We start from the raw sequence: 16024 nt of genomic DNA on the forward strand, positions 1-16024 counted from the left end.
ATCATGCAGATGCTTCAATTAGCGTGCAAATTAAACATCACAGTAGGGGGACGTGAGCAAGTGACTGTCACATGTCATGGCTGTTGGTGCCAGGCTGGGTTGGTGCCAGACTGGGAGGTTTGGTGTTTGAAAATCTTTTGATTTTGTGTGCTTTTCATGCTTTCATACAGTGCCTAGAGCAGTGCAAAAAACAGGTAGTGAGCGACAGTTTCTGTGGCCAGAAACATCTTGTTGATGAGAGGTCAGTGGAGAATGGCTAGACTAGTTGTAGCTGACACAAAGGTTACAGCACATGTCTAAAGCATCTCTGAAATGGACAACATGCCGGACCTTGAGGCTGGAACAGTGAAAAACCACATTGGTTTCACCTCCTGTCAGCCACAAAAAGGAAACTGAGACTACGCTAGTCTTGAGCTCACCTAAACTAGACAGCTGATGTTTGGAAAAATGTCACCTGGTCCAATGAATTTTGATTTCTGTCTTAACGTTAAGATTATAGGGACAGAATTTGGCATAAACAACATAAATCCATGGACTTTACCTGCCTTGGGTCTGTTGTTCTAGCTAGTGATGGTTTAATGCTGTGGAAACTGTTTGCTTGCCATGCATTGATTCCTAAAATAAAATCGCACACAGGGTTATTGGTGCTGTTTCTGTGTATACCATATACCATGGGTGCAGTTTACCCATCTTCTAATGGCAAGCCCCAGCATGACATTATTTAAAACTGAACAAAGCAATGTTTCCAGCTCTGTGTTGTGTCCCTGCCATGAAGAATTCAAGCTCTTCTGAGAGAAAATATTGGTCATTGTTAGAATTGTATTTCTAATCAATATAAGTAAAACAATTACTGCCAAAAGTAACTAAAACGAAAGACAGAATAATTTTATTGAAATATATTTTATTAATGTAGAAATGATGTATGCACCAGAATCAAGTAAATGCAATCCATTACTGTTCAGTGTGCATCCTTCATCAGTGATGAATTGCCTTTGATTGCTTTTACAATTCCCACCTCCATTAAAAACACATTATGGGGTAAGTTCCAAATCAGTTCCCACCGCAGCTCATCCCTGAATGACTTGCACAAACACAACCCTGTGCACTGTTTCATTGTAAAGGTGCACAAAGTTTTGGTTTCTTTTTCGTGATAAGATTAGATTTGTATAAACTCTCTGCTCCTGCATATTGCTTGAAAATACTGAACATAATTTTGAGTAAAACTCAGACATGAATCTCTTTCTCTCTCTCTCTCTCTTTTTTTTTTTTTTTTTTAAACCTCACCTGCAATCTTTTTACCTCACCTCCTCTCTTTTTGTTGTGTGTGTCGTGTGTGATGTGCACAAGTGTGCTCCTGATGGGCTGGAGATGGCCCTCCTCTCAGCCTGCAGGGGAAATCTGCAGATCATTAAAAAGTGTCTGGCCCACCACAGCCTCTTAATAAGTCATGGCTGACATAAACACCAGTGGCAGGTTTATGAGGCTGCTTGCGGAGATCAGCAACTTCTCATCCTTCCATGTCAGTGCCTTCGCTGCCTCCTCTCACCGCTCTATCTGAGGTGTCCTCAACACCCGATATGAAGCCAATAACTCTCCTAGATGATCTGACCACCTGGATGACTGGAATCCTATGAAACTGAGTAGAGATGGTGCCCAAGTCCACTGGAGCTAATGTTTTTGCAGCTATTGTTCTCTCACACAACGTGCGCAAAAAAAAAAAAAAAACCCTTAACCAAAATGTAATCAGCAGAAATTCCACCAGTAGAAACTTCAGATAACCCCACAGTTTCCATTAACCTCGTAATCTCTTATGTATTTCCACTTCTTAATGCCTAATATTCAATATTCGGTGGTGGGGTGGGGGTGGGGGGGTTAATGGGCATTGTAGCTTAAAACTATAGTGAAAATTGTGAATGCAGTATTCTCTACATTTATTATACAGCCTTCATTACATAAATGCGTCATACAGGTGACGCAAATCCCTGCAGCAATATTCATTCCTAGTCTAATCATTGAAGTATAGGCTAATAAATATAACCAAATATTTTTCTTCCATATCACTCTCCTCTGGAGCTGGTACAATGAAGCACTCAATCAACTGGATGACTGAAATCCTATGGAAAAGAACAGAGATGGTGTGTGTGAGAGTCCTCTGGAGCTCATGTTTGACATTTGTGACAGGAATCGCTAAGAGAAGAGCCACCTTTTCATGTCGGCTGCTGACTGACCCTCTTTGAGTTGACACCGTTCAAAGCCCACTTTAAAAGGGTGTTATGTAGTAGGTGTGCTTCAGACACATTCTTTGATTTAAAGCATGCTCCCTGGGGTTATCTCTCCCTGAGGTTTTTGGGGATTTTTAGTGTGGTTTCTGCATATTAACTGAAAACATTAGCATTTATGTAGTGAAAGGGGAGGTGAAATGTGTGTTTTCTTCCTCTACAGGGAAAGCATATCCTCCAGAGTTTTACTACGACACCTACAGTCCACTGTGGCAGAACCGGCCGAGAGTTTATGGCTACAAGCTGCAGTGGACCCAGATGAACCCTGATGCAGTGGACCGTATCATGGCTTATCGCCTGGGCATACGTCAGGTAAACAACATTTGCAATTCACATTTTAATCATTTCATAGTGACAAATGGCAAAGTTTGAACCCCCTAGTTACAGGTTTTGTTGATTTTCTAAATGCAAATCTGTTAACACATTCTCTACAAGAAGCAAACCTGAATGTGGTATGTAAAACGTGCAGCAATATTCCATTCCATCGCTATCCAAAGCAAAATGTATCTCAAAAAATAGTTACTTTATAGGAATAGAAAAAACCTTCTTAACTTCCAGTCTAAGTCAAAGTAAAGATTTTATTAGATGTAATATCTATTGGAGCATATCTATTTGTTCAATCATCATTAAAAAGTGTTCAATCTGAAGGAGACTTACTATGTTCAAATCAGGCAGTAACCTAAAAGTCCACAAAAATTTAGTTACATGTTTTTCTGTGGACTACATATATTTTCAGAATCATGAAATGTTCCCTAACATTTACACAGGCCATATTTCATGTTTTATGATTTGGTTAATTTCACAAGTAGAAGAGTGTTTATGGACAAATCTATGCTAGATTATTATCTGTAGATGTGTACTATTTAAATTTAATAAGATTATAATATTTAACCAGTGCCCACATGTTATAAGCAGCTGGGTTCCTCGGGTAAAACTTAGGAACTGATCTAATGTGAGGCAGATAAAACTAAACAAAATGTATTAGCATCAGGAGAAATTCCACCAAAGCAAATAATGTCCTCATACGTATAAACTCCTTTCTATTTTAGTTACATCTAAAGGAAATGTAGAATGTTTTTGTGCAACACTGTCATTAATTTGAGAGATTTTATAATTTTATGTTGTTGTCTTGCTTTCTTACATTGTTTTCTCACTACAATACAAAATAAATGAATAAAAATAATAATTAATTACACAAGTACTTCATACAAACATTGGAATCTCTGTGCTTTCCAATTTTGATTGCTACTGTAGTCTCTGATCTAAGGTCCTCAGTTTCAATCAAATTTATTCAACCCCCAGGGCAAATTCCATTTATTAGCAAAATTAACCTTATTTATAAGCAATAAACCAATCGAACAAGAACAATTTAAATAGATCAACACAGTAAATATAATAGTTTCCCCAAATTCAATAAAAAAAATGCCACTAACGATGCATAGCCAGACACCAGCTTTTGGCAGTGTTCCAGAGGAATCTCAGCCCATTCCTCATGGGCAATGGCCTCCAGATCACTAATATTCTTAGGGGTTGCATCTTCGAAAAAGTAAGACTTGGTGGACTTTGTGGTATGCTTGGGATTGCTGTCCTGCTGGTATGTCCAATGATGCCCAAGCTTCAGCTTCCTCACCGAAGACATGAGGTTCTCTCCTAGGATTTCCTGGTACTTGATTGAATACGTCATGCCCTCCACAGACCACAGTATCTAAAAATGTCAGGCTTATTTATATGGTTTTGTGCATCTTAGAACTTAATTTTCTTGTGCAATTGGTCAGTGTTGACCTTGAGTGTTTAGTATATCATCGCTGTCTCATTACAAACACATATCTCCAAAAAGCTCATTTTTTCTCTTTTTTTTACTATATTTTTCTGATGATAACAGTAAAAAATAAACCACAGATAACACTATTTATACCCAATATGGCTGAGAAATGTAAAAATATCTTTATTGGGACGCATATGTAAAATGGACTTGTGTGTATTGCAGACATATTGTAGTAAATATGGACAAACTCAGATTTCTTTTAGTGGATTCCAACGAGCCACTTTCATCTCCCTGTAAACACAACCAAAGTCACAGTCAACAAACACCTAATCCAAGTGTTTGTGTTTTATCTCAAGCACATCTGATGTAACTAATGAAGCCCTCGATTAGCTGCATTAGGTTTGCTTGAGAGGACACATGATGTCCAAATATGTGTCTTATGAGGTATTCTGTTCGGGGGGGTAAATAATTCTGAGACTGCAGTAGCCATTGAAAATTATGAGAAGAAACCCCTTGCTATATTTGTTGATTTGAGCTATTTAAATTGTTCTACTTTGATTGGTTTAGTGTTAACAGCCAGAATTTCAGCCTTTCCACTGCAACTGTTAAAAATATTTCAAGAAGGATTTCCAAGCCTGTAAACCAGGAAATCTCACTCTAGACACTACTTCAGCACTATGAATATGTGAACTAGCATATTTACCACAGATGGTAGGGGTAATGTATGTGAGTGAGAAAAGAGGTTAGAAATCACACTCAATAATATGATGACATTTTGGTGCTCCTAATGTTGAATATAGGGTTTTGCCTGACTTTACCAACATAGCAAGGCATCCCATCGAGACAATGGCTGTTCATTACAACTCAAAAAACATTTTCAGACAGCAAATATTTATCTTTTTATATAATAGCTCTGTAAAATAGAGAGGGAGAAAGTTAATATAAGAAACCAATTTAAGAAAAATTAATAAGCCTACAAATAAAACCCTTACCAGATACTGTGCTTGAGTGCTGAGTTCCTTTGTTCTGTGTTTTCTGATGATTGACAGGTGAAATAAATGGATGTCTATTTTCCTGTTTTGCTTACTACTTTTTTCACCTTTACTATTGATGAAAACATACCAGACTTCCTTTGACCTTTTTAAGCACGATCAAATTCATGGCAGAAACCGAGCCACTGAGACATTGAAGATCTATCTGGAGCAGCAGATGTGTGAGAGACACATCCTTAGCCAATGTTTCTCTTCTTTTTCTCACGTAATAACTCGCACCACTGCGGCAAGGCAGGAACTCCGAGTGGAGCCGGAGTTAATACTCCTTCTTTTACTCTTGCTCTATCTCTCTCTCTCTCCCCCTCTCAGACTCTCTGTATTTTTTCTTCAGGTACAGTCTCCCAATGATAAGCTCATGACAGTGATTGATGGCCAGGGTTAGAGCACTCTCTCTCTCTGTGTCTCTCTCTCCTTCTTGGTTGACACATTGGTGGGAAAGAAAATATTTTTACTCAAAGTGTCAGCATTTGTGAAGAAACTATAGCGAATAAGCTTTTACCTTAAAACCTGAATCACTGACCTGGAATTATCTAGCTTTGTTATGCACTGTGTGTCCAAAGGTGTATAATTTAGAGCACCTGATGCTGACATGCTCATTAGTGCTAGTATATTCTCCAAAGGAAAACATTGCCAGTGTGACCCCACAACCCAATGAGGGGCTTTATAACACTCTAGCTGACACTTGGCATTGGGCAAGTATTTTATAATATTTTTCAACATAGGTGCACCTTGAATAGCTGAATTCACTAATAATAAATGGAGACTGTAAAATACTGTGTCCTTACAAATACACAAAATTGTGATTACTCTTTTTTATGGTAAATGCAGACTGGGAACTAAATGCTTCAGAAGGTTAAAAAAAGCATAGTCTATCATTTAGTCTAATGCACTAAACGCAAGTCATAAAAGTTTTAAAATTATAAGTAGGGAGCATTAATCCTAAATTAGGGGAGTGGATTAATCAGATGGGACAGCATTTGTACCTCAGAGGGAGGAGGAGATATGGATGCAATGTTTGTCCTTAAGCAATAATTAGTGCTTATTTAATAACCTTATATTATGAAACTTTGTGTTATTGTTATTGTTTTAAATAAACTTAATGGCATTATATTAGTACGTTTATGTCAGAACTGATTTTCCTCCATGCCTTGATTTTTTTATTTTTGCTATTTTCTCTCTAAAATGTAGTGGGGGATTTCTCAGGGGTGGAGGTAATCAAGAGGTAAATCTTTGTGTTCATTTGGCTGTAATATTGGAAGTATACTTTGCATGAAATATGGATTCCTTTGCCAGTGTAGTGCAACCAAAGGAACATTGTAATGCGAAATGGGGAGCTGTGGAGCAGAATCATCCGTCAGAAGAAAAGAGTGACAGGGGAAGCTGTGAGGCAGATTGTCTGGGCAAGTAGACATCAGAAATTTAGTATCATCATGTGGAAACAGGGGTCCAAGCATTAGCGGAATTATTTTAATATTCTGGGAACTTAACCAGTTTATTCAATAAATAAAAATACAAATGCCATCAAAGAGTAAAAGCTCAAAAGGTCAAGTTCATTTACAATTGTATGCAAAAGTATGCATATCATGTAAACACGTTAAATTGTGCACAATGTTTGTATAATCTCCCCAGAAAAGCACCAAGGTATAGAATAGGACGCTCTAGAGCTCCGAGTCTAATGTCACAGTCCCATGGCAAATGTTGGCTCAAGGAATTTTAAGCCCTCTAACACTGAGCTGTGGAGGAGCGAAACTGTATTCTCTGCAGAGATGGAACACCATCCAGTGCCTTTGGAATGGAGTTTATGAACCAACACTAATCATCAAACGTCTGTTCCTGACCTCACTAATGTTCTCGTGGCAGAATGAGATGGAGATATATACTTTATTTTCCCCCTTTCACCCTGTTTTTCAATGTTCAGGATTCCCCATGTGACCAGCACAGAGCAGATATGATTTGAGATGACAACGGTGGGGTCACATATCGTAGGTCCACCTTGTAGATGTAAAGTCAGAGACAGTAGACAGTAGTAGGATATCTTTGTTTGGTGGATTATTCTTAGTCCAACAGTGACAGTGAGTGTTTTATAAACTCCAGCAGCACTGCTGTGTCTGATCCACTTTTACCAGCACAACCTACACTAATCATCCACCACCCAAATCATACCTGCTCTGGGGGTCCTGACCATTTTTATTTGTTTATTTGCAGAAGTTATGTTAACTAATTAACTAAAATTTAAATATATATATATATATATATATATATATATATATATATATATATGGAGCTGTGTGACTGCGACACTACCTGCTGCGCCACCGTGCCGCCTATATATATATATATATATATGCCGCCTATATATATATATAGGCGGCACGGTGGCGCAGCAGGTAGTGTCGCAGTCACACAGCTCCAGGGGCCTTGGAGGTTGTGGGTTCGATTCCAGCTCCGGGTGACTGTCTGTGAGGAGTTGGTGTGTTCTCCCCGTGTCCGCGTGGGTTTCCTCCGGGTGCTCCGGTTTCCTCCCACAGTCCAAAAACACACGTTGCAGGTGGATTGGCGACTCGAAAGTGTCCGTAGGTGTGAGTGTGTGTGTGTCTGTGTTGCCCTGTGAAGGACTGGCGTCCCCTCCAGGGTGTATTCCCGCCTTGCGCCCGATGATTCCAGGTAGGCTCTGGACCCCCCGCGACCCTAAATTGGATAAGCGGTTACAGATAATGGATGGATGGATGGATATATATATATATATATATATTATCATATATTTTTCAAGATATTGATATTGACCAAGATATTGACAGACATTTCACCCTTAAGCTGCACATCCATTCTGTAAGAAATACAATTTCCTTGCTCCCTTTATAAGGCGTGTCTCTTAGAAAATCACCAAAACACATAATTTGACCAGGGGTGCTGAACTTTTATACATTCATCCATGTGTCTAGAGTGTCCACACATTCTGGCCATCAGACTCAAGGCCAATTAGGCCAAGCCTCTGCTGCATATGACCCCTCTCTAAGTCAGTAGCAGAACGTATAGCATTCTTGACTGAAGTAATCTGCTCTTTCTTTTTTTTTGCTGTTTTTATTTTTGCTTCATGCACAGAGAGAAATTGAATCTTGACGACCCCCCCACCACCACCACTACCACCTTTTTTTTAAGATCAACTATCTGACTCCTTCTATCCTCCCCTGCTCCCTCGCAGTGAACTCTTATGATTGAACATGAATGAAAAAGGACGGCTGCCGCTTGCTGCAGTGAAGAGAGGAGCTGCTTCTCCTCCTCCTCTTCTTCTTTTTCTTCTTCTTCATCTACTTCTTCGTAAATAAATAAATGTCTCCAGGCCCCAGGCGCATAAAAAAACTGTGCTGTAGCACGGCAACCAGTAAGCCATGCACGTGGAGGGATGTGATGCTATTTTTAGTGAGCCGCAGCCTGTTCCTCACAGTTCCCCCACACTCATTATCATTTTGCCCTCGCCACAGCCTTTGAATTAATACTGAAGGCTGCTGGGCTTCGTGGCTCCATAATGGATGATTTTTTATTTATTTATTTATTTTATTTTTTTCCCTCTCCTGTTATCAGCAGCGGCCTTTTGAGAGGCAGGCTTGAATGGGAAATGCAGCTTTAGTTGAAAGGCAGGAACAAAGCGAGAATCACCTTTGCTATCACATTGCTCCAGCCAGGCTTGAGATGGTCTCTCTCACGTTTCCTGCTCCTTCCTTCCTTCTTTCTTTCCACCCATCCATCTACCTATATGCCCCACAACCTCCTCGGTTCTCCTCTTGCTCCTCTAGCAATTGATCTGTCAATCAGCTGTGGAATGGGCACACAGGGTTCCAGAGAGTGGGATCAATACCAAAAAACAGGCTAATTACACTTGGGCCGTTTTGCTGCAGGCTCCAGCATCGCGGCGAAGACACTTTGATTAGCACGCCGTCTCTCACTCGCCTCTGCTGCTGTGCTCTTTGATCACATTCCTCCGCTCCTGAGTCCTTCTAAACTTCTTATGAGCCGCCTCATCAAGAAAGAACAGGGTAACAGGGATTCGTCCAGGGAAAAGGAATCACAGATCGTTATTAGCACAAACGCGGGATACAAAGATGACTAAGACCCCACATGGCAGACCAAGAATAAGCTGCTATGAATCTAACTAGGGCCAATTACAACCAAAAAAGCACACTGTTTACGCATGATTAACGTCTGCAGGCTATCTAATAACACAAAATAAGCTGAGTGCACACTACTTGATTTTAGGCCCTGAATTTTTTTGGGATCAATGGCAGCCCCCAGCTTGGAAACAAATCCCCACATATGTAAATGCTGACAGATTTTTGACAAGGACAGATCAGTAAGGCAAACCTTCTATATTTTCAAATATATATGAAAATCTCTGCAATGAATTCTGGGAAGCTGGGAGCTGTAATTAACAGTATCCAATGAGAATGCAAGCAAAGGAGCTATCCAATACAAAAAAAAAGAAAAAGGAATGCTGTTCTCCAACACCTTGGTGGGATTTAAAGCCTCTGATTCAGGACAGCTTTCTCATCTATGCTCCAGTGGTGCATACATGTTTTATAGACCATGGGAAAGGGCAAGTTTTATTAAAAAAAGAAATCACAGATTTCCATTTAAAGGACTTCATCTTTCTCCATGGTGTAGTGTGAGCAGCACAGTGATTGGTACTAGAACTGCTCCAATATGATTGGAAATACAGACCATTTTACCCTCTGTTTTTAGATGTGATGGTGTATTGTGGCACCAGGCCTTTATCATTTAACAAAATCATCTGCTCCCTAACTGCTGCGTGTGGTCTTTAATCGCTTAATTTCCAGTTCATTCTCATTCCAGTCAGAGCAGCAGGATTGAATGTGTGTGGTGAGTGAAAGCACGGGCTACCAGCTGAATGATGTGGGCGATTACCAATTACAAAACAACACTTTCCCATTTACCTGTGGACCCAGACTAACAAAGGCCCTTATCTCCCAATGCCTTTGCATCTTAACTCAAATTAAAAGTCTAATTGTGTGTCCTCTCAGTTTATCACCAATTATTTCAACCTGACCATCTTTGTTTCAGAGAAAGCATTCAATCAGTGGTAACGCTGCAGTAGTGAAAGGTTAAATAAATAAATAAATAAATAAATAAATAAAATCATGACATAATTTTCAATTTTCATTTTTTTTTTTTTTTTTATTATTATTATTATTTTTTTTTATTTTTTTTTTTTTCTGGCAGCAGAGCTGCTCAGTTCCAGTGAGCTGCTATGTTAGTTGTGAATGCCATTAGCAGCTGAATAAAACACTGGAATCTCCATGTTGTACATGAATTGAAAATGCCATCTGCTGTTTACACTGTGGCAATATTTCATTAGTGGACCCACAGGTAAAGTCCAGAATGACTTGGAATTAAGTCTTATTACATTAATTTACACTGAATGTAGAGAATGTTTTGGCCACTTTGGAATTACAAGGTTATGTTCCATTCAGTGATACACAACTATTCATCACTTTCTAATCATATTTCATTTACAGGACTAATTTTGTTTGCTGAAGTGAATAAAAAAAGTCTTATATCTCACTCTCCATGACACTTTCCTGGGGCACTCTGGGTTAAAGGTTAGAAATGAATGCTTGGGACAGCCCACCACTCGCTCTGATTTTTAACGGCCACAGATGTGTTAAATGCAGAGTGCAGATTTATTGTACTGCTATTAATTACATAAAAACAATTATCATAACAATTTAAACATATTAAAACGAATTGATTTCAATAAGGACGTTGTCATGAAAGGGAATAGGGAGCCAGAGACAGGAGATGCAAAAATATGAAAAAAAGGAATACACAAACCAGCAAAGCTATATTAGAAACACACTGAAGCAGACAGGACCCAGACAATAAAAGCAGATATACAAAGAAAGACCTAAGACTATAACTAATTGAGACAGAACAGACTAGGATGAGAACTACGAATAAAGACTAAAACAATAAAAAAAAACACGACTGGCAAAACTAGAGTCTGATGAACACAGGGACAGAAGACTAAAATGGGCTAAAGCATTAAATATTTATAAAAAAAAGAGACAAGCTGAGAACAAGCTAGATATAGTGTGGCAGAGATCTAAAGGGTTAACAGACCTAAACAAACTCACCTGAAGAACAAATGAGACTAAATACCAAGGAATTATACAAGACACAGAAGAACTAAGACAACCACACAGTCATAGTTCTAAGACAACACACAACTAAACACTAGGGAAACTTAAGTAAACTCAGGACTCCGCAACACAAAAAAGATACAAAGACCTAGATGAGGCCTAAAACAAAAGTAAAATAAGAAAAAATAAAACAGAACCAGCACAAAAGATAAATAAAGCTATAAAAAGAAATACAATACAAGACACAGCTGGAACCTAATCAAGACACATGGCACAAGGGAAGAATGGTCACATGACCAAGGGAACATGAGGGCAGGAGGATTACAGGAGTAATGCAACCAGGAACCAAAACAGAACAAATAGTTCTGTTTGCAAATAGATCATTTCTGCGCAGATAATGCTCATGTGCAGAACAGGGAGGCATTATATGTGCTAAAACATTAACTTCAACTACCGCACTCATCTAATAACATCTAACCAGACAAGACCCCCCTGAATGTCTGTTGATGAGTTTTGATAGTACACCGATGCTTTAGGCTGAGGTACAATAATCTGTTACTTGCTTTTTTCACCAGTTTCAAAGGGTTAATTTCCTCTGAAGCCTGGTTCTGTTCTGAGAAAGTGAATAAGTGGTGGTCTCTTCAGGAATTTGTTTTTGCAATTTTTTCTTTTCCACGCTCCTGTTCCAATCAAAAGACTATCATCAAGAGCAATTGCCTTTTCAAGACATATTCCATTGTAATGCAGTTCTGCAGACCTCCAGAATAGTTGGGTCTGCATGCCTCTTTGAGAGTTGTGCACTGTGGTTTAATGAAAGGTTTTTTCTCCACAATCTGGGTTCTGCTTGGCCTTGTGATGAACCATCATCTGCCATGTCTGAAAGGAACAATTGATCCTCTGGTGATGCAGTGTTTTTATGTCCTCCAGCTGGAGACATGCTCTGCCTCATCTAGCACTTGTTCCTCACCACAAGGCCATAGACTACTGCAGTCATGACAGGCTTCTGAGGCTTGTTCGTCGTACAGCATTTCTGTGGAGGCCATAAATGCAGCATTGAGAAGGAAAGCATTCACAAAGAAAATAATGTTTTACCATGAATGCATGAGTAAAATAATGCAATCTATAATTATATTTAGTTATGGCTGTCATGGTATAAATTATGATGGAGTGTTCCTGTGGAAATCTAAGAATATGTTGTCTCCTTTACTGTGGACATTCTAGAGAGTATTTGGAAAGAGGTCATCCTTTATGGTTCTCTGTAGTTCACATATATGTGTTTCTTAAAATAAAACATTATCTACTGCTTGTTTTTTTTAAGATGGTAAAATAATTTGAGATTATTATTATTATTATTATTATTATTATTATTATCATCACTAAAGGGTTTATTAGGGTGGTTCATTAATTCTCTTTGTTAAATTGAGTAATTGTGTTTAATTGTGTGATTATCATCATCATAATAGTAATTACAGCACAATAAATTTACTGCTGTTTGTCAGACTGGGCAGCAGAGGTGGTGGGAGCAGGAGATTCCTGTGGAAGGGAACATTCAAAAAGGAGAGCTCATCACCTACAACCTGACAGAGCTCATCAGACCTGAGGCCTACGAGGTGCGGCTCACTCCCATCACACGATTCGGAGAGGGGGACTCTACCATCAGGATGGTCACCTACAGTGGTGAGTGTTATCTGTAGACCACCACATACCTTCAAAGCACATACATATACTTTGAAAGCAACATATAAGTTGGGCTGGAGAGATCTGGTCACATTGGTGACAATGTATTTTTGTGCAGCAATTTCAGCTGAATTGCATCCTGAATTTAAGTTCCATTTCAGTGAAGAATTTTCATTTCAGTGCACATGCCAAAAGGCCTTTCATTGCTTATGAGGTGGCAACTTGTAGCCACAGTGGTTAAGTTTAAAGTGATACTGCAACAAACAAACCGAGGTGAGAAATTCTCACCGGTTTTTGTCGTCAAATGTTTTGTGGACACATGCAATTGACTCTTGTTGTCATCATTGTAGAACAAACTCACCAGCTATATAAATACCAGCTATTGACAGTTTAAGCTGGAGTTCTTAAGACTTTTCATTCTACCTTAAATGCTGCAGCAGTTGCAGATTGCTAGAATATAGTTTCTGCACCATATAAGGTGGATTGGCAAATTAGGAAGCCAAGCCAATTCACATCAGAAGAGTTGTTGTGTAACTGTAGCAAAGCTTTGTATTCAAATTATTTAAGATAGATACGATTGATGGTTTATTCACCTGGTTGATTTAATATGTTGAATTAATAGAGCACTAATGTTGATATGCTAGTAAATGTATTTTGTTTGTTACTGTTTGTAAATCATGTGCAAAATTTGTTTAAATATGCTCATCCAAATTTCTTTTTAAGGAATCAAAGGTATTACAAGGGTATGTCCTCTTTCGTTGCAGTATTAGTCTCTATTTCAACAAGAAGGCTTTAGAATGGATATTGGAAAATTGTTGTGAGGATTTGATTGCATTCAGGTACATAAACATTAGTGAAGACAGGGACTGATGTTTGAGGATAGGGACTGATTGCTTTTGGATCACAACCCAGATTGGACAGTGCTCAATCACTCCAGAGAACAGTTCCTCTGCTGCACAGCCTGGTGCTGGGTGAAGATTTATACCCTTCTATTTGATGCTTGGCACTGAGTATGGTAACCTTAGGCTTATGTGCAGCTGCCTCAGAGAATCCCAGTTCAATTCTTTTGCCAATGCTTTTCTATGAAGATTAAACAAGCTTTATGCATGCAATTGAACACCTGTGTCAGCAATGAATGCATCCAACTGGCCAAATTCTGGATCATTTTGAACTGATAACTTTAAACTGAAATGAAGGAAAGAAAATAAATGCATTACTTATTAATTTTGCTTTGTCATGCTTAAACCTATATGGATTTGTGTAAAGAAATATATTCTCTGAACTCCAACATATTATAACTGTCATGACAGAACCTTGTATTTCAAAAATGGAAACTTGCCAGGAAAAAAAAAACATACTGAAGACATACTTATTTTTTCCCAATACATTGGAAATATTCATTGATCAAGAAACGTTAACGCAACCTAGAAAATAAGGTTTTGTTCAAGAATGAAAAAACAACACAAACAGAGAGAAGGTTTTGCAGACAATTTTTTACAGACAATAAATGAATAATTCCAAATGCAAGCAGCTCTTGTAGTGCATTACCAAAAAGAATACACCTTGAATGTCTTTTTCAGCATTTGATACAGGTTAATGCTTCTACAGAAACTGGTTGTTACAGGCAAAGTCTTGAGGAGAATAAGATTACATATTGATCATTATCAGTGAATTATGCCTAGCAAAACAGTGGTGAGAAAATCCTAAAATATCATATGTACATAACTTACAGCAGCTCTTTGTTTGTTTATATGTGTGTGTGTGTGTGTGTGTGTGTGTGTGTGTGTGTGTGTGTGTGTGTAGCTGTGTGTGTTAGAGAGAGACGGTAAGAGTGAGAAATGTATTCTACCTTCTGAACTCAATGTTTACATCTGCTAATTAAATCGCTAATATGTCACTAGGTTATTTAAAAACAGTGATCTATGGGGGGACATTATGGCCAAATTTGGTAAAATGATTAATTTTTATTAAAAACAATATCTTGATAAAGTTACTCGATTAATCGCATATGCACATTTCCTCTAACCCTAACCCTAGCTGATTGTAAACATGATATTATACTGTAATGTACAGTACTGCGCAAAAGTTTTAAGCACCCTATTTTTTGAGTACAAGTTCGGTTATAGATATTTATTTTATAAATTCTGCATTATTGAGTCAGTACAAAAACTTTTTAAATTTACTTTACCAATAATAATAATAATAATGTTACAAATAATTGTATGTCTGTAAAGAAAGCAACTTATTAAAGAGGTTACTTTTAATTAAAAAAAAAAACCATAATGAAGGCTCCTGAGTTTTTGCATGAAAAAAGAAGTGTGACAATGCAGCTTCTTAAAAGAACTGTGGCAGATTCTCCAAGACACTCAGTAAAACTGCCATTTTATTATTATTATTTTTTTTTTATAAAACTGTATAAACTGTATCTAAGGGAAAAAAATCAAATGGTTGTCACATATAATACTGACTTTCTTTAATTTATTAATGTTTACTGCACGTTGTTGTCTTTTTCTTTCAAGTGATAAAGAATTAATTCCATTATTTTTTAATTAATTTTTGTAATATAAATAATTTGCCCTGTGAAGGACTGGCGCCCCTTCCAGGGTGTATTCCCGCCTTGCGCCCAATGATTTCAGGTAGGCTCTGGACCCACGGCGACCCTGAATTGGATAAGCGGTTACAGATAATGAATGAATGAATGAATATAAATAATTTGATACAAGTTGCTCGGTTGGCCTCTGTGTTTAAGTTCTCCTCCATGTCACCTCCATGTGGCAGATTGGATGGGGCAGAATAACATATAGACAAGGATATATTGATTAGAAGTTCTGAATGTCACTTTAGATTCATTTTCAAATAATTGACCAACCCAACATTTTGCTTTGATTTGGATGATTTTTAAATTTTATCTGTTATATTCCTACTCATTGCTCCTGATGAACTTTCTCCAAAATAGGGTCAAGTATTTTTTGTGGAAAATGATTTTGAATCATTTTTATATAATTAACCTTTATATCAGACTGGTATTTATAATGTTATTGTGTCAAATAAACATTTGGAATGTAAAAAGCATTCACACTTTAACCAATCCACCAA

The 16024-nt window shown here is 38.0% G+C and overlaps 1 protein-coding gene across 2 annotated transcripts in view; it reads left to right on the forward strand.

The window, feature by feature from the left end:
- The window catches only part of LOC136702251 (MAM domain-containing glycosylphosphatidylinositol anchor protein 2-like), a 224236-nt gene that overhangs the window by 186712 nt on the left and 21500 nt on the right, over positions 1–16024 (forward strand). For both annotated transcript variants that reach the window (XM_066677224.1, XM_066677225.1), the window contains exons 10-11: positions 2443–2591; positions 12751–12928. In XM_066677224.1, the coding sequence (XP_066533321.1) occupies positions 2443–2591; positions 12751–12928 (327 nt within the window). The remainder of the gene's footprint in view (positions 1–2442; positions 2592–12750; positions 12929–16024) is intronic.

The sequence above is a fragment of the Hoplias malabaricus genome, chromosome 7 (genome assembly GCF_029633855.1).
Source record: "Hoplias malabaricus isolate fHopMal1 chromosome 7, fHopMal1.hap1, whole genome shotgun sequence".
Lineage (NCBI taxonomy): Eukaryota > Metazoa > Chordata > Actinopteri > Characiformes > Erythrinidae > Hoplias > Hoplias malabaricus.